The sequence below is a fragment of the Talpa europaea genome, assembly GCF_964194135.1.
Source record: "Talpa europaea genome assembly, chromosome: 2".
Classification (NCBI taxonomy): Eukaryota; Metazoa; Chordata; class Mammalia; order Eulipotyphla; family Talpidae; genus Talpa; species Talpa europaea.
In genome coordinates this window covers 93,966,639-93,986,059 of record NC_140068.1, presented here as the reverse complement: position 1 = coordinate 93,986,059, position 19,421 = coordinate 93,966,639, and the positions used below count along the sequence as shown (strand labels likewise).

Genomic DNA, 19,421 nt, shown 5'->3' with positions numbered 1-19,421 from the left:
CAGGGGACAGGGACCCTGGCAAACAGGCCAGGCTTCCCTCCCAGTGCAGCAAGCAGCACTATCCATAGTCTCCCCACAGCCCAAGTGCAGGTGTGCTTCCTAATGAGCCGCTCCCAGGCAGGAGAAGGTACATTTCACTGCTGCTCACAAATGGGCTGGGATTGGGGGGGGAGGGGGGCTGTTGACAGGCCCTGAAGGGTTCTTCTCAGCTGACTGAGTCATTCCAACAGTCAGAGAAGCTTCAGGGAGGAAGGGGAGCAGGGCCTCACTGAGATGAAACGGGACTGGGACTGGAGGGCACAGAGCAAACACCAGGGGGACTGTGGGCCTCAGGGTCATGGCAGTGAATTTACCTCCTCGGTCTGCGCTTAGCTACTGCGAGTGTGAGCGAGGGGTGCTAAGAGGCCCTTCAGGAGGGGCACACATGTTCATCCTGGGACCTGGTGATGGGAAAGCTCTGCATTTCCAGGAATCCTCTGCTCGCTTCAGGTGGGGACCGAGTGTATTAACACTCTCTTAGAATCCACTCACTCAACATTAGGCTGAGAGGAAATAATAACGGCCAGATCCAGGGGAACCTAACAGGGACAAGCTGTCAAAGTCACAATGGGTCAAGGACAGAGTAAGGAGGGCTTTGGGGAAGGCAGGGGAGTGCTTCTTGCCATCACCCCACTTCACCCCACAGCAGGGCTGCACTGGCTCTCATCCTGAGGCCATCTCCTCTGACTCCAGCTCTGCTCAGTTGGGTCTCGCAGGTTTGACCTCACATGGACTGAAGATACAGCAAGCCATGGGGTCCCCAAAACAGAGGGCCAGCCCAGAGGTGACTCCTGGAGAAGGGACGTGTATCTGCTCCTGTCCCAGCAAGTTACACGATCTCTGATCCTCTGCTTCCCTATGTGAAATGGGCATATCACTAACACCCACCTCCTAGGGTTACTGTGACATTTAAATTCACAAAATAAGAAAATGTATTTAAGCCAACTACAACACAATTTGGCCCATGTCTTAAATGTGCAGTAATTTTGTTAATATTAGCTGGTTTCCACCCCCCATCATTCCAATGAAACTGCCCTTTCTTAAGAGGTCCCTGGTGCTCAGCTCTGGCTGTTTTTCACAGTATACCAGGTCCTCAAATAACATCCTTTCTTTCAAGTAATTCCCTTATAAAGTTGACGAGACCAATCTCTACCCAATGCTGAGACATTATTTGAAGACCCACTTTCACTATACATGGAAGTTTCTGGAACCTGTCGATGAGTTAATTGAGGACTTACTGTAAGAGCTGATACTTCTATGTGACTTTTCCTCTCAGTTCCCTGCCCATGCCAACCTCCTCCTGGCCCTTCCTGTTGCTTTCTGCTCATCAACTCTTCTTTTTCCTATTCCCAACCTGTGGCACATGGCCTGGGGACTTGGGGTCCCGACCTCCATCAGAGTCCCCTCCTGGGGGGCTCCCAACCTCTCTCCTTTTTCCGTCCTCCTCCAAGGAGCACCTCAGGCCTGTCCCACAGCAGCCCACTCTCCACGAGGCTAAAACTAGGCCCACCAATTCTCTCCCCTACCCTCAACTGTAGCAACAAATTTGTAAACACAAACATCATTCTTATCATTTAAGGAGGCTCTTTTTAAAAAAAAAAAAAAAATGGGTTGCGTATGGTCTGTAAAAGAAAAACACAAAACAATATCTGTGCATGTGAGGGACTCTGGCTCCAGGCACACTCGCTGTTTCTGTCTGGGCTACCACCTTCTCTGGTGCCCCAAGCCCGAATGATCTGTCTCAGATCTGATCAGTCTTTTTTGAGTCTTCCGTCTGCCTGCCCCTCTCGCTTCTTCTCTTCTCTTCTCTATGAATCATTTGGAAGTGGATGCTTGAGTCTGGCACTTTAGACCTCTAGGCCTTCTCTCAATCATTTGGGGTTAAAGTAAAAAGGACAGGCAATGCTTTCAGGACTAAAACCTGCCTGAGTACAAATCCTGGCTGTGCCATTGACTGGGAGTAAGACACTGTGTGAGCTACTTACTCTTCCTGGGCCTCAGTTTCCTTAATTGTAAAATGTGAAGAGTACTCCTATTAATACAAATGGCTGGGACGATGAAGTTAGTTCACACACATAAGACACTTAGAACAGGGCCTGCCCCACGGTAAGACCTACAGGAGCCTCTGCTATTATTACCACCTGTCTGTCTCCTGCACCGGCCTGGGAGACTTGGGTCTGACGTCTCAGAATGCGCGCAGCATGCAACATAGTGCCTGGCACCTGGCTGGATGGAAGCCACTGCTGCTGGGGCCAACCCACTGCTCTGTGAGGCTACAGAGTTGCCTCAGAAGTAAAGGGGAATGGCTTCATTCTCCTGCACAAGGCCCTCCCCCTCCTGCCCTGAGAGTCTGGACATTCACACCTCCCTAATGGCTATTGGGTATGTGGGTTACCCTGGGGCTCAGTGCAGGACAGGGGTCACTGTTGTTCACCAAGCCAGCCTGGCCCTTCCAGGAACATTAGCCTCACACTGTCAGCCTGTTCCCTGTTATGAAGAAGGGCCCAAGCTGCCCAGTCATCCTGGAGGGACACCAGGCCAGGGATCAGCCTGGCAGGGGCAGATGGGAGCCTGCCTGGGCTCTCCCACCCCCACCTGCATCCCCTAACTGTGTGCTCACCCACTCAGTGGCTGAACAGTGAACCCAGGCCTCTGAGTCTCTGTCCTCCTCACTGTTCTGACAAGACTGGGTTCTGAGGTCTTAGGAGCCCCTCCTTAGGGATAGTCTGATAGTGGGTTGAAGTGGGGTCAGGTGGACCCCCAATACCTCTGGGCAACAGGGCTTCCACCCTGTGAGATGTCAACTGCCATGCTTTCCCATTCCCCAGTTGTGAATTTCCTCTCCATCCCAAGCATTCTTCCCACATCCCTCTCCCCAGGAACCCAACCCCACTCTGCCCAGTCCTCCTGAGCCTCCTTTAGACCCCACTTCCCCTACCAGATTGTCCTCCCGTCTCCCACCCACTTCAGAAGCCCCAGGACCCAGCCAGACATGTAATGTTTCGTTTGGCTGAATGCCTCTTTCAGTTCCAGCCTCATTTTGCTCAATTATGTAGCTATCTCAGATACAAGTACACACACGGGAGCTCCTGTGGTCAAGCTACAACTCCCTGAAGACAGAAATGTGGCTCCATTGCCCTGACTACCGCGCACCTGGAGGCCTAAGGCACATCTTGATGACACCTATGAAGCAGATTGTGGCTTTTCTGTCCCAGCCAAGAGGCAGGAAAAGAAGCCACCTCATCCGCTGTATCAGTGGCCTAACAGCAGCCTACGGGTTTCCTGGAGGGAGACAGGGGTGCCAGTGGCCTTTTGTCGGTTCACTCTTGCACCCTCCACCCCCACCACTGTCAGAAGCTGCTGTGAGAAGGATTCCTGGGCGCCCATGTCACCAGTCAGGATGCCCTGAGTGTCTGTTTGACACCCCAGTGTTCCCACCTGAGTGGCCAGCAGAGACCTGGCTTGCTTGAGACTGCTGGGCATCCTTGCCTGTGAGGTCCTTGCCAGCTCGCCCACCAGCTGCAGAGTCAGCAGGAAGCAGGCTGGGTTCTTATGACTTAGCACAGACCAGCGCCATCCTGCAGCTCCTGCCTCACAGGCCGCCCCACTCCCCGGCACTTCCACAATTTGTAATTATATGTTTCTTTGTGAGATTATTGGATTAATGTCTGCCTCCCCCACTAGCACACAAACTCCTTGAGGTTGGGTGAAGGGTGAGGACTGTGTTTTTTTCCCTGCCAACTTCCCAGCATCTCGCATGGTGCCTAACACAGGGCAGGGAGTCAGTCGGTAAACACTCGGGGATGAAAGGCTGAATTTGGTATTTTATGCCCACCAAAGCCTTCTTGTGTGGGCTGTGTCCTGTGAGCTTCAAAGCAGTCCTATGAGGTAGGCAGGTGTGTCAATGCTCATTTGACAGATAAGAAAGCTGAGGCTGGGGTCTCCTTGGTGGCGCAGGGATTAAAGACACAGTGCTATCAAGCTATCTCCAGCCACGACAGCATGAGTTTGATATCCCTGGCCAAGGAGGTGACCCATAGGGTGTACCACACCTCTCCTGTCTCGCCTGCTGCTCCCCTCAGCAGTGTATGTCAGTAGATCTGCCTGCTCTGCTCCCTACTCTCTCTCGTGAATGCTCTCACCACCCGCACCTCTGGTCTACACCCCAGTTCTCGTATGCATAAAATACATAATTCTTAAAAAAAAAAAAAAGAAAGAAAGAAAGAAAGCTGAGGCTCAAGCAGGGGGAAGCTTGCCCAGGTTACAGTGTTTTTGAGTCAGAGAACCAGATCTCCCATATCTACACTCAAAACAATCTACACTCAAACGATGATGGTGACGAAGAAGAGGCTAATGTGTACACATCTGCTGGCTAAGTCACACCGAAAAATTCCGCGAGCTCCTTGCACCACACATCTCCCCAGTTCCTGGGGAGAAGGATCTCACCCCCATTTATGGGAACTTCGTTGTCAGAGTGCTCCAGGATTCTGATACCCCAGAATCTATCAGTCAGGAGTTGGGGCTAGTGGAGACCAGGCCAGCTCTGTCTGCATCTGGAGCCCTTGCTCCCTCCCCTCACCCACCCCTTCCACTGTGAACACGGGAGAGGCAGACTGCTGAGTTCCAGCCCTGGACACCCTCATACCCATCAGGTGCCTCCCATCCCCTCAGCCTGGGTGGTTCTTAGCACTGGGCCTGCCTGAATGGGAGAGAGGAAGTAGAGGAGAGGGAGGAGGGAGGAGGGTGGAGGTGGGGAGGGAAGCACAGGCTCTGCTCCTATTGACAGGACCGGCAGCATCAAGGGGAACCACGCCTCCCCCACCTATACTTGTGGAGGGACATTTTCTCATCTCACCGGTCATAGTCGCCATTGCAGAGCGCTCTCACAGGAATGGAGAACGTTTGCCAGACTGGGTTTAGGGTGTTCTTCATGACCTCGGTTTTGTGGCAGATGGTGAACCTGGTAAAGAAAGGAAAGTTGTCAGGCCCGAATCCAAGTGAGGCAGAATCCAGGGAGCGGGGGACCTCCCTGGTGGTGCAAGGGGTGAAACATCAGCACTATGAAGCTGTCTGCAGCCACTGCAGCACGAGTTCAATCCCCGGCCAGGGAGGTGACCCACATGGCACAGCAGACCTCTCCTGACTCCCCGATGCTCTCCTCAGCAGTATATTTTGGTCAATCTGCCTGTTCTGCTCCCCACCTTGTCTCTGGTGAATCCTGTCTCCCCCCACACCTCTGGCCTGTACCCCAGCTCTTGTATGCATAAATAAATAAATCTTAAAAAAAAAAACAGAGGGAGCAGTTAGTGAACCCCCATAGTTGCCAGACAGTGGACACTGTGGCCTTAGGAGGAGATGGCTGCCTGTCACTAGCAGCGTCTGTTTCCTGGGGAGGCTAGGGAGGGGCTCCCTGCTCCAGGGGGCTGTCAGGACACAGGGTTCTTCTTTGCAACCCTTTCCTCACGGGTAACCGCAGGGAGGTGGCCATTATCAGACATTCTTCAACTGATATCCACGGAAGAACCTGAGGGTGAGCGCGAGGGGCCTATGAGCCATGGAAATCACAGGTCAGATTGAGAGTTGACTCTCATATGTTTGCTGTCCCTCCCCACCTGGAATATTCTCCCCAGATTCCACATTCACAGCTCACCTCAGGTCTTTACTCCAGTGTCACCTCCTTGATGTGAGGATCTCCCCTGAGCACATTATCTAGAAGTTACAATTTCCTACTCCCTTGGCCCTGAATACCACATGTGCCCTCCACACTTCACCTCTACCATCTGACATTTAACATCGTCTATTTTTCTCCTTAGCTCCTTTTTGGTCTGTCGCTAAAACCTCAGCTCCTGGAAGGGAAGGACTTTTGTCTTCTCAATCACTGGTCTAGCTCCAATGCCCAGAACAGTGTCTGGCAAATACTATATTTTTTTTTTGGAAGAACTAATGAATAAATGTGTCTCTCAGGAGAGGGACCCATAGCTTTCACTGGCATTTCATATCAGTGAAATTCAAGTCCCTGGTTTAAATGACCTCTAAGACCCTTACAGAAATTCCAGTCTAAATCCATGAGCTTGTTTTTGCAACTGAAAATGCAGAATTGGCTTACCCTAGCTGGGCCCCCATCCAGCTTCCCTGCCCACCCTCTATACCCTCCCGGGCTGGCCCCTTCCTGGAAGTTGGCCACAAGGAGGGGCAGCAGGGAGCCAGGGTGGAGCTGGGGCAAGGGTCACCCCCTAAGATTTCCAGCATCCACCCAGCTACCTCATGGCTTGGAAAGGTCAGCCAGGAAAGTGCCTGGGCTCCACCCAGGCCCACACAGCCTGTGCCATTTCTTCTCTGGCAATTTTCAAGTCAAAATGTCATTCCTGTCACTTCGGCTCAGCATTTCTCTTTTCTGCTCCTTCTCGCCCACCCACTGGAGTGTGGAGATATATGTGGGAGACCTCCCCCGAGGCCCCCAGAGCTGGTGATGAGGAATGGAGATGGGAAGAGGAGGGGCAGCAGCCGCCCCTGCCTAGGGCAGGCAGGTCGGGCAGGAGAGGGGGTGGGCAGTGGCAGGAAGGAGAATTAGGAACAGCAACTGGGCGGTGAAGGCAGCAGGCCACACTGCTCAGAAGACCTTTTGAGCTTCAGAGACCCTCTCCTGCCTATGCAGGGGGACTTGCCCCAGCTCTCCACCTCTGGAACCACTGTTTCTCTCTACTGTCTCTTGCCAGCTAAACTTTTAAACCAGGTCTTCTGAGCTATTAACCCAATTTCCTCCCTACTTGTTTCTCTCTGAGCCCTGGGTAATTGGGTTTCTGCTTCAGACTCTTATCTGAAACCACTTTCTTTACGTTACTCCTCAGTCCCAACATCAAATCCACAGGCCCTTAAATCCCTGCTACACGCACCTTGCACAGGCCCTAGTGTGGAAATGGTCTCTGTGGTCATCTCACTGCTCAGCTTGGTCCACGTCAACACACACGCAGTGTGAATGAGGGGTGTTAACTGACAGGCTCAGGCAGATGTAGGCTCAGTCCCAGGACTACTGCTCATCAGCTGTGCAGCCCTGAGCAAATGACTTTCCCTCTCCGAGCATCCCTCCCATTGCAAAATGGAGTAAGAACAGTAGCTCACTTGGCCAGGCTCGAATTCCACATATTAACTCATTTACTCCTCAAGGCCACCCTTGAGGGAGTTGTTATGATTATCCGCATTGTACATAGCAAGCAACTGAGAAGCAGAGGTTATGACTGCACTGTCCAGATGTGGCTATTGACATTTAAATTAAATGAAATTAAAAATTCAGTTCTTCAGTCTCACTAGCTCCATTTTGAGTGTTCAGTAGCTACATGTGGCTAATGGCCACCAGGCTGGACAGCGAGATGCAGAGCATTTTCATCACTCCAGAAAGTTCCACTGGGGTTAGTGACTTGCCTAAAGTTACACAGCTAATAAGAGCAGCACCAGGCAGGGCCCAGCAGGCAGACTGACGGAGCCCTGCTCTCCATCATCATGTTTTTTACTCCCAGATGAGTTCTTTGCATTGAACACGACCAGGGAGGGGCACCAGCAGCAAGAGCCTCCTTCCTTTCTCCTCCCTGCTGCTGCTGGTGTGGCTGGCCAGACATTTCATTCCCCACTCCCTCCCTCACCTTCTTCTTGCCCTTTTCCTAACTGGGGGTGTCTCCCAAACTTGCCATTCTTCTCTCCTCCATCCTCAGTGACCACCCTGCTCTCACCAGTTCAGCCTCACCTGTGCACCCACCTGTCAGCAAGTGCCCACACACTGGCCCACCTCTTGGGAAACCCCGGGGTCGGCTTTTCTAGCTGCCCTAGGTGTCCCCCACAAATAGGTCCAGGCTTGAAGTGAAACTCACCCCCCAAATAAACTCCTTCCACCTCCTCCTTGCACATTTTGAACACACTGGTCCCCACAGCACCTCTCCTAGGGTAGGGGCAGTGACTGTGATCCCCACCCAAGTTTGGCCAAGGGAGGTCTCCCGGCTGCACTGTCCTTTTGCCCCACTGTCCTTTAGTCTCTCCCCACTACCTCCCCTGCATTTCCACAGCTCAGCTCCCCCGGTGCTCGGAGCCTCCCACCTGCTCACCGTGTCAGTCACTGCAAGTCTCTCCCTTTCCCCACCCCCTCCCATCCATCCTACACATCGCTCTGCTAGAACAATCACTGGCAACACACCCCTCTCCTTCTCCAAAATCCGAATCTCTCCCTCCTCCTGGCCATAGGCCTTCACCTCAGAGACAAGCCTGGTGCCATCCTACCCTCTTCTCTGAAGGGGGCCTGTGCGGACGTACCGTGGGCGCCCAGAAAATGGCTCAGGCTTTTTCCTCCCTCCCTCAAGACAGTCAACGTCAACAAGAATTATTTAAAGAAATCCTGCTGGGAGTCCTTTGGTGAGACAAAGAATCCTTTTGTTATGCAAATGATCACACCTAATTTCCCTTGTTTTGTACTTTCAGGTTTAAAATTCAGTTTCCCCTTGAACTGAAACATACCTCCTCCCTGCTGCTCCCCTGCCCCCAAACTCTCTCTCTCTCTCTCTCTCTCTCTCTCTCTCTCACACACACACACACACACACACACTCATGCACTCACACATGCACTTCACACATGCACATACAAGACACACACACACTCTTGCTCACACATACACACACTGAGACATATGCATTCACTCTTTCAAACACGTTCACACCTACATACATACTTGCACACGCGAGTGCATACACACACACAGAATTTCAGGAGCAAGGGGAACTTGGTTCTTCCTGCCCTTTGCTCACGCCACACTTGCTCTGCATATGTCATCCATTCTCCAGCCTATTCTTCCCTGCTCCTCCCCCATGGACCCATTCTCTTCCTCTCCTTCAAATCCTGCTTCCAAGTTCCCCTTCTCCAGCAGCGGTTCTCTAATTAACCTCCTTGGCCCCATCACTTCCTCATTCTGCAGAATCCCAGCTGTAAGTGGCAGCAGCCTCCCAGAGCCAGAGCCGTGGTGCTTAAAGAGACCGTGGAGGCCACCTAATCCAACTGATTTACTTTTCTGATGAGAAAACAGGCCCAAAGAGGAAGCATAACTTTGCGTGGTCACACAGCTGGTTGGTAGGGAGGCCCTCAGTCCCCAGACCCTCAACCCAGAATCTGGCCCTCCGTGTGCATTGCTGACCTACATTTACCAACATGCTGTGTGTGTTTCTATCACACTGTGGGTGGCTTCTAGATTAGGGAGAGGAGAGGAGGAAACGGGGGCTTCAAAGACATTGGAGTTTTGAATGAAGACTGTGGTAGTGTGCTGGGGCCAGGAAAAGGGTGATTTTCCAAGCCTAGTGTCAGTAGTGATGTGTGGTAGTGGGGTGTTCAGAGGGCTGTGGGTGCAGAAGAATGGCTTGGAGATATGATTTGTGTGGAAGGAAAGAAAGAGCTGTCAGCGGGGTCCCTCAATCTTGCCTTAGCCCTGTTTTTGCCCACTCCCCTCACCTCCAGTGTATCTAGCACCCCCCATTGTTGAGGCCCTCAGAATGACGCTGTTGGCTTAGAGGCTGCCTCCACCCACACTGGCCCTATCCATGTGTTCAGGGTGATGCACAAGCCCCAGACTTCCTCCAGGTGTCCCTGCGCTCTCTGGAGCAGGGGCTGAGGGCAGAACCAAGAGGAGGGAGGTCCGAGCCTCTGTGCCCTGCAGGTCACCCCAACCTGTTGTCCAGCCCGGAACCCAGAAAGGGGGTGAAGTTTGCTGAAGAACTCACGTTCCGTCCTCGTTGCTTCTGTAGAACACCAAGAAGGGGTCAGACTTCCCAAAGAAATCCTTCTTGTCCAGCTTATTGGCGCAGAACTGCATTGTGGCCACATCCTAGAAAGAGGGGAGGAGGGAGAAAGAACAGGGATGTGAAGCAGAGGGCACCATGATTCCTGTGGAAACAGCCCCAGGACCCTGGGAAACATGAGGATTCCAGGTACAAGCTTGGTTAGAAGGGACAGCTCAGGCTAACAGCAGGTCCTGGGCTAACACTGGAGCGTCTCATTCCATCTTCAACCCACCCCACCCGGCAGATCTAGTAGAGCAGTTGGTTGGTGAAGCAGGTTAACTCTGGAACTGGGTGTCCCAGTTTGAACCCTGGCTCTCTCACTTTCTAGCTGTGTGATCTCCAGTAAAAGAGGCAAACTGCTTGGAGCCTCAGTTTCCCCTCTGTAACATGGGGCTGATTACAGTACACACCCCAAAGTGTCCTTGTGAGGGTTAAGCAAGACCAAGTGTGTGAAGTACTTAGCAGAGGGCAGGCATGTAACGTGGTGATTGTTAACACACATAATCCTATGACTATTTCACTGAGTGGCTCAGCGAGGTGAAATGACTAAGCCAGGGCCACCCTGAGCTTGGTCAGCCAACCCCAAAGCCCTTGTGCTGTCCACATCACCTCACTCCCTCACATATGTGTGTCTCTTAGAGGACATTCAAGTTTAGGCATCATTCACATCCACTAACTCACAAGAGGTCCACCCAACTCTGCAAGGTAGATATGGCTGGGACCAGGACCCATTTTACAGTTGAGAAGGCTGAGGCACAGACCAGGGAGCAACTCCCCCACAAATTCACCAAGCAGAATCCTAGGTTCCTGCCTCCTCTTGTTCCCCCTGACCAATTCACAGGCCCAGTGACCAAGAACACAGAGAAATACCTAGATCCTGATGAGGACTGCCGGGCCCTTCTCTTCATGTGGCCTCCAGCCCCTCAACTCACTGTACCTGATAGATGCCCTCCTATTCTCTTCTCCACCCATCCCCATATGGTCTCTTCCACCTGAAAGATCAGCATCCTGAAAGATCAGCAGGCCAGCACCTGGCCTGCCCTCAAGGGCCCATTTGAAAGTCACTCAGCTCTTCCATGATGCCCCCTTCCTCTTCATGAGGAAGAGTATCTCTTGAGACCTGTGTCTAAAAGATCCATGAAGCCCAAAATGGTGGTCAAGATGAAGATGCAATTTCCCATAAACTTGAAAAACAAAACCAAGGTTGGGGATGCAGGGTGGGTGTGACTAATCCTTAGGAACATGGTGGCTAGAACCAGCTGCCTGCTTTAGCTCTGTCCCTTACTAGCTGCGTGACCCAGGACAAGTTGCTCACCCTCTTTATTTTTTTTTTTAAGATTTATTTACTTATGCAGGGGGTGAGAAGATTCACCAGAGACAGAGTGGGGAACAGAACAGGCAGATCTACTGAAACACACTGCTGAGGGGAGCAGCGGGCAAGGCAAGAGAGGTCTGCTGCGCCATGTGGGTCACCTCCCTGGCCAGCCTGGGATCGAACTCGTGCTGCAGAGGCTGTGGATAGCTTCACGGTGCTGTGCTTAACCCCTTGTGCCACCAGGGAGGGCCCTGTTGCTGACCCTCTTGTACTCAGTTCCCTTATCTGTAAAATGAAGTAATGTCAGTGCCTACTCAGTCTTCTTGTGGGGATGTAATGAGTTCCTACCACGTCAGCACCGAAAATGGTATATGGGCTCACTAAGTGCTGTGTGCGTGATTATCTTTGGAAAGTCCCATCCCTTCTTGGTGTCTTGGTGTCCCTGTTCTACCCCCACCTCTCAAACCTTATTTGTCTTCCTTCAGGGACATCTGATGGCAGCAAATACAGAGCACCCCTCCATTCACTCATTCATTCATTCAACAAACATTTATTAGATACCATCTGTGTAGACCAGATACTGAGCTCCACAATTTATATCCTCATCATATTTGGCTCTCAAAATAATCCTTTGACGCTTTTTACAAATGAGGAAGCTGGAGGTTGGCAAGTTTAGGTAACCTGCCCCCAGATCACCAGCTGGTAACTGGTTGAGTGGAAAGCAAATATGTATGAGCTGATTTCAAAGTCACGCCTCTTGCAGCACACCAGCCTGGCTCCCTGCATTTCACGCATCCCCTTCCCTTTGTGCTGAAGGCTCTGGGCATGTGTGTGCAGGGAGGGGATGGACAGGTTAGCCTGGGCTGGAAGTGTCTGCTGAAGCAGGCTGGGAGAAGGTGGCGCTGAGGTCCAAAGGCCAACACACACAGGTGCCCAGGTAACCACAGACCCTCATCATGACTCCCGTAAAAGGGAGAAGGAGGCTGGACTGGAGGCTTCCAAGACCTACAGGTCCCAGGAATCCTAGAGCCTCCAGAGAAATCTAGGACTTCAGACCTGGAATTAGAATGGCTGACTGATGCAGCACTGACTAGACGACAGGCCTTGTCTGTGTACGGATTATTTCACTGAATCCTCATAACAGCCATATACAGTAATTTCTAGTCTCCCCATTTTACTGATAAGGAAACAGGCTTTTAGAGGTTGCCCATGCCCAAGGTCACACCGTGACCCGGGCAGACAGACTTCAGGGTTTTCCCTTTCACCCTCCCAGCATCAGGACACTGTCACTCCCTAGTTCCAACCCATCTATGCTGGATGGGGAGCTCCATCCCTCCAGAAAAGGGAGGAGGCTCAGGGCCTGGTGGGCTCCTCCCAGCACTGGCTATATAGCTTGTGGAGCCCAGTCAAAGGGAAAGCGTGGGGTTTCAAAGCAGTGACAGCAGAGCGCTAAGCCCAGCACAGGCCGGCCCCGTGTGATGGCACAGGTCTTATGCCCACGAAACTGGTCCTGGCTCTTCCCATGGAGATGACCAGCAGTGGCATCAGAAAACCACTGAGAGAGGAGCAGGCTCTGCTGAGGAGAGAAGTGGGGACAGGCTTGGCCAGGGACCCTCAGTTCTGAGTTCTTGTCAGTCCCAGCGTTCCTCAAGCCCTCTGTGCCTCAGTTTCCTTGTCTGCTAAGTGACAAGTTGGACAGGATGACCGCCACTGTCCTTCTAAGCTGGGAAGGACACTGCACAGAGCACATGCGACAGAGCAATAGCTAGAAAGGTACACGCTCAGGGAACAGCCTGGGAATATCCAGGGTCTCTCCAGCCTCCCTAGAACAAGGCTTGGTTGTTATCACTGTGACCTCTCATAACTCTGGAGGTCATCTGTGTGACACCCTCACTTGAGCAAACACAGGAAAGCTGCACCAGACAACTTGCACTGCTTGACTATAAAATACACAGATGGATTTGAAATAACTGAAACAGATGCCACAAAATCTGGGTGCAAAAAGCTCTTCTTTTTGCCTCCTTGGGGCTCTGCGGTAGGATTACTAGAAAATATTCATGCAAGAACATAATATGCCATAACGTCCAAGGTCATTCAGTGACCCCACACAGGACCTGACAGTCCAATGAACTGCAGTCACCTGGTCAGACCCCAGCTCTGCCCTCCAAGCAGCCTGGGGCAAATGACTTAACTAAAGTCCTGACGTTCTCCTCTGGTAAATGGAGTAATAACCCCAGATAAGCCTTTGGAGAAAACTAAAGGAGATGGCATATGTGCAGCGTCTGTCCACAGCGTCTAGCGCAGAGCTAAGAGCGCCACCTTTTACCAGGCATAAGATGTTGTCAATATTCAAAGAGAGTTCACCTACAAAAATGACAAGTGAATACAGTTCTACCTAATATGTGCAAGGCACTACTTTTTTTTTTTTTTTTGAAGATTTATTTATTTATGCATATAGGAGCTGGGTGCAGGCTAGAAGTGCAGGGGGTAAGAGGATTCATCAGCCACAGAGTGGGGAGCAGAACAGGCAGATCTCCTGAAATACACTGCCAAGGGGAGCAGCGGGCAAGTCAGGGGAATAGCGGGCGAGTTAGGAGAGGTCTGCTGCGCCATGTGGGTAGCTCCCTGGCCAGGGATGGAACTTATGCTTCAGTGGCTGCAGACAGCTTCATAGTGCTGAGACTTAACCCCTTGCGCCACCAGGGAGGCCTGGCACTACTTTTATACCTATTAATTCAGTTAATACTCTCAACAACCCATGAGATAGGTACTATTACTATTCTTCCCATTTTAAAGATGAGGAAACTAAGGCACAGAGAGATTAACATCTTGCTTATGCTACTTTAGTAATAGCTGGAATTGGAATGCTACAGTCTGGCTGCAAAGATTAATAACTGAAATTCCAAATGATGATCTTGGATCATCAAGATAAATTTAATTATGTTCTGGAGTCTTGGTTTGAGAAGTCAGAGAAGTGTGAAATTCATTTTAGAAAGACCTCTGTGCAAACTAGTTAAAATTAAAAAAAAAAAAAAAAGGACTGGCTCTGAAATTCAGCTAACTGGAAAAATCAACCAGTGAGTCACACCTCATTTTCCTGTGGATGGTACAAATGCTGGGGGCTTTTTTGTGGCTCAACCTGATCTGCCCTCCAAAACACAATCTAGACAAGAACATTAGCCAAAAGTCCATTATCATAATCATTATCGTGGCACTGTCGAAACCATGGGGATAAGACAAAACTTCAGAGAGATCTGTAGCTCTAACCAAGGCAAACTTCTTTCTTAATGGTGTGCACCCCCTAGGGAGTCCTCCAGACAAGGTAGTGTAGTTGTCTAAGGCTGTCCTTTAGAAGGTGGCTCTGACTTTATGTCAATAGTCATATGAACAAGACTTCAGCTGATGTCTTTAAATCAGGATTAGTGAGTGTGACCCGATATATAATGACCCCAGAAAGAGGCTGGGGCAATGGCCCTAAGGTGGAGTTGGCCAGCAGGATTAAAGGCACTGCAGGTTCTGCCCAGGGTCAGAAGTAGCAGTTTGACAGCCTTAGTCTGGGAGTGGGTAGTCCTCTGAACACATGAAATGCTGTGCCCAAACCAGAAGCATCTCTGGAACCAACTGTGGAGAAGATAAAGTAGCTCCTGCAATATAGAATTTCCTGCAATTTCTGCCTTTTCACCCTGTCTTTTTTAAAAAACATTAAGTTCTTCTAAAACAGCAGGATTGCCTCAATTTACATCTCTCCGCATTTTAATCAGGCTGTTTGGAGACTACAGCTAACAGCTTTTCTCTCCAGGGTGGCCTGGCCCACTCTAACATGTTTGCACTCCCTGCCCCAGAAGAGGGTCCTAGACGTCATAGGTTAGGCCAGAGGTTAGCTGGTGGGCTGGGAGAGGGTAGCACTACCCAGGAAGAGAGAATAGAAGGCTGCCTGGGCCTTGCTGGCAGCCCCAGGAGCAGAACAAGGGTGTGTGCAACTTTTAAGGGGCACCAAAACCTCATTGCCAGGGCCTCCCTGTCGTGCAGAGGTTGAAGTCTCAGTGGCATCAAGCTATCACCAGTCACTGTGGTCTGAGTTTGATCCCCAGCCAGGAAGCAAGTTCCCCAGCCAGAAAGCTAGCCCACATGGTACAGCAGACCTCTCCTATCTCCCCTGTTGCTCCCCTCAGCAATATATTTCAGTCAAATCCACCTGCTCTGCTCCCCATTCTGTCTCTGGTGAATCCTTTCACCCCCCAGCACCTCTGGCCTACACCCCAGTTCTTGCATGCATAAGTAAATAAAAATAATTTTAAAAAACCTCAGTAACCAAAATAAAGATTTTCATGTGATATTTTTAAAAGTCAATACAAAAGGGCCTCCCCGGTGGCGCAGCGGTTGAGCGCTGGGTTGCGAAGCTGCCCGCAGCCTCTGCAGCACCGGTTCGATCCCTGGCTGCTCCCCGGCCATGGGAGGAGGGTCCCACATGGTGCGCAGACCTCTCCTGCCGCCCGCTGCTCCCCTCAGCAGTGTACTTCGGTCCTTCTGCCTGCTCTGCTCCCTGCTCTGGCTCTGGTGAATTCTCTCACCCTCCCGTGCTTCTGACTCTACCCAGTGCTTGTATAAATAAATAAAAATAAATCTTTAAAAAAAATAAAAATAAAAAAAATAAAAGTCAATACAAAAATCTATGATAAAACATCAAAATTGTAAATAAAGCCATTTTACAAATGAAGAAATAGAGGCACAGGGGGCAAGTTACTCGCCCACAGTCACACAGCTGGTAAGCAATGGCATTTAATCTGGAGGCAGAGCCCAAGTTCTTAACCACTTTGCCCTCCTGCTGATCCACTATACCACTAAGAAGTACTTAAAATAACTAAGTAGTCATTTATTGTCTTCTCCTTAAAGTTTGCTGTGTCTTTCAAATTTCCTGGAATTAGTACATTGTCTTTTTTTAGTCAGGAAAAAAAGAAGACATGGATTAAAAAGAAGTCTCATAGGCTAGGACTCTGAAATTCAACATTCTAGCAGGAGGGACTACGACCCAAAGTTGGGTGTGATTCTGCGAGCAGTGGCCTTGAGAGGGTTTCTGCATTCACAGAGGAGCCCAGGATCCTCTTTTGGCAGGATAGGACTGCAGAAGAAGAGATCTGGGGTGCAGACAGCTGTGCAGGGGTGTCAGTGAAGACCCCATAGGTCACAATTATCCAGACACAGATATGCCCACAGATGGTGGATGTGAAAGTTGGTCTAGGAGACTGGGCCCATCTTTGTGCACTGAATATCATCATCACGTCAAGATCACACTGGTTTTCTTTACTAATGAATGACTTCTCAAACAGTCCAACCAGTTGTGCATCTGTTGAGTTATTCATCCAGAGTTTTGTCTTCAGAAAACCCCAGATTGACCATTTTCCTTCCCACTCACTGAGCTTGTGTGACAGGATACTAACCAAGACTCACCAACTAAAGTTCAAAGGAAAATGGAACAATTCAGCTATAGGGATGCTAACTGCAGTATTTGTTATATTCCTAAAAGATAATATAGTCTACAAATGATGACCCATCCTGCCAAACATGCTGCTATTAAACACACATTATCCAGAAATATCTATTGATATGGAAAAACACACCTGGATATCATAGCTTATTAATTATAAGAAAATATTTACATATACATACACTCGGAAAGAAATTGTTTTTGCATCAAAATGTCAAAAAATTGGGGACTCCCTGGTGGCACAAGGGGTTAAGACGCAGCACTATGAAGCTATCCACAGCCACTGCAGCACGAGTTCCATCCCCAGCAGGCCAGGGAGCTACCCACATGGTGCAGCAGACCTCTCTTCCCTCGCCCGCTGCTCCCCTCAGGAGTGTATTTCCATTAATCCGCCTGTTCTGTTCCCCACTCTGTCTCTGGTGAATCCTTTCACCCCACACACCTCTGGCCTGTACCCCAGTTCTTGTATGCATAAATAAATAAATAAATTTTTTTTTTTAAAGTCAAAAAAATCATCTCTTGGTGATTTTCCTATTTTTTATATTCTGTATTTTCCAACTTGCCTATAATGAACACTTTTTTAACATCAGAAAAAGACTCTTTTTTTAATCAAAGGAACTATTTCTAGGACCAAAAAATCACAAACTAACCTTTCAAAGGGTGATGTTAGAATGCAGGACACTTCCATCCATGCTGACCTGATCTATCTTCCACAAACAACAACCTGCATACTTCTAGAAAGACCTTCACTGCTTCTCCCACCCCAGTTCTCCTGACCTCTTCCTTATGCTCCTGCCCTCCCAGAGCTCTTCCCTAGTTCACAGGGAGATCCTGGGCTCTCCCACAAGTTGGTCTAAAGACAAACTTTAGAACAATGAGAGTTCTGACTTTATCAGATTCAAAGCTGCTGAACTCCTTCTGCTGCAAAGCCCTGCAAAATCTGGTCTCCACTTTCACCTCCACTAGTCTCCCACATCATTCATCCCAACCTCAGGGCCTTTGCACGTACTGTTCCCACTGCCTGGACGGACTCAACTTCCCCCAGGTAGCTTCAGAGGCTCATTCTCTCACCTGCATGAGTTTTAGCATATTAGATGGATTTATTCATGATTTTTATTTCAGAATAGTAAAGAAAGCTATAAAATATTTGTTATTAAAAAGAGGCAATGGTCTGACGGGGTTGAGGTTCACCGGTTAATACGCCTGTATCTCACACTAACCTGGAAATTCTGAGATAAAGCAAACTTGCTGATATGAAATGAATGAACACATGAGCAGGCTGGTAATACCTGAAGCAAGGTGCAGGAGGTGGGCAGCTGCAGTATGAAAAGTAAGTCTCCTTGGCTTGTAAGAGGTGAGGCACACTTGCTGGTGAGCGTAGGGACCCAACGGGGAGTCAGTGAGGACAAGCTATCAGGAGCCATGAAGTCAGGACTCCAGAGTGAGGCAGGTCTGGCTGCCAGGTGGGCATAGGGGAAGCCTTGGGTCTGGGAAGTGGAGGGGGAGGAGGCCAGCACCAGCAACAGCCTCCCTCCTCTCTCCAGAGAAAGGCCCAGCTGCTCGTCAAGCTGGCTAATGATTCCTGGTCCCACAAAGACTACAAGGCCCGTCCCCGTTCTGTGTACCACGATGGCTCATGGCTCCAGGTGAAGGCAAGCCTCCCTGAGGATTTGGAGTCCAAGTTTGGGTTAGAATCCAGGCCACTCAGACCTCTGAATCTGTAACCGAGGTCACTCACATACCATCCTGCCCCCAGTCCTGCCGTGAGAATCAAATAGCCCCCACACAGGAGAGTCTGGCCAACCATAAGTGTAACAGGGTGGTCCCCCAGGAAAGGGGGAGGTTCCAGGTTCCCTGCCCCACCCAAATGGAGGGTGGAGCTGAGCAGGGAGAGAAGAAACTGCAGAGGAGACTGAGGAAGGAAGTAGGATGGAGCCAGGAGACCCGGAGGAGGCACGTGGAGCAGAGAGACACGTGAAGAAAATTGCTTGCTTTTTGTCGTGGCCTGGGTGACACAGATGTGGGTGAGACCCGTGGGGAGGTGACAATGGTGGTTTTTGTCTTGATTTTGATTTTGCTCTTTGCCCTCCGGACTTGTCTGGTTGTTTCTGATGCTTTTCCGTGTGTCCCCACTGGAAGATGCTTTAGACTTGGGGCAGGCTTTGGGGCCTTGCTCTGGGCCAATCCTGCTTGGGTGGACTTTTACCCACGAGGGGACGGTAACTTTGGGTGCTTGATTTAGAAACTGAAAGGTTCAGCGCAGTAAAGAACAAGAGAGCCAGGCTAAATTTCTCAAAGGGAGGGAAAGTTTATTGCGCCCCGGGCGGACCTCACACACCCAAGGTGGGGGTCAGTGAAGTCGCGCACGTTGTTAGGGGGAAGCAGGGTTTTATAGGGTAAGGAGGGGTCAGGTGGGAAGTTGGGCTCCTATGGAGGGAAAAAGTTTGTTGGGCGGGGGGAGTTTCGTGGGGCAGGTAGATGTTCTTTGTCTGAGAAGAGACTCGTAGCGGGAGTGGGGAGGCTTACTGCCCGAATCCTCCAGGCAGGTATCCACATTCCTGCCCCCCAGGTGGGCTTCCTGGTTGGCTTCTGCATTCCGGCCTCCTGCATGGACCTTTCAGAAACTATATTCTTTGCCTTTCCTGTATTGTTTCCTAATTGTATTAAAGTTCCTTCCCATTAAAGTCTCATGTTTTGTGTTAATGCGGCGGATGTCAGGACCCATTTAGAGTAGGCAGGTTTGTGGGGTCTGGGGTGCCCCTCTCCCTGCCC

General features: G+C 50.4%; 1 protein-coding gene across 3 annotated transcripts in view; it reads right to left on the bottom strand.

Annotated features, from left to right (window-relative positions):
- The window catches only part of CPNE5 (copine 5), a gene marked incomplete at both ends in the record, with an annotated part of 95,262 nt that overhangs the window by 23,912 nt on the left and 51,929 nt on the right, over window positions 1–19,421 (bottom strand). For all 3 annotated transcript variants that reach the window (XM_084257573.1, XM_084257574.1, XM_084257575.1), the window contains 2 exons: window positions 4,895–4,999; window positions 9,790–9,893. In XM_084257573.1, coding sequence (XP_084113699.1) covers window positions 4,895–4,999; window positions 9,790–9,893 — 209 coding nt within the window. The remainder of the gene's footprint in view (window positions 1–4,894; window positions 5,000–9,789; window positions 9,894–19,421) is intronic.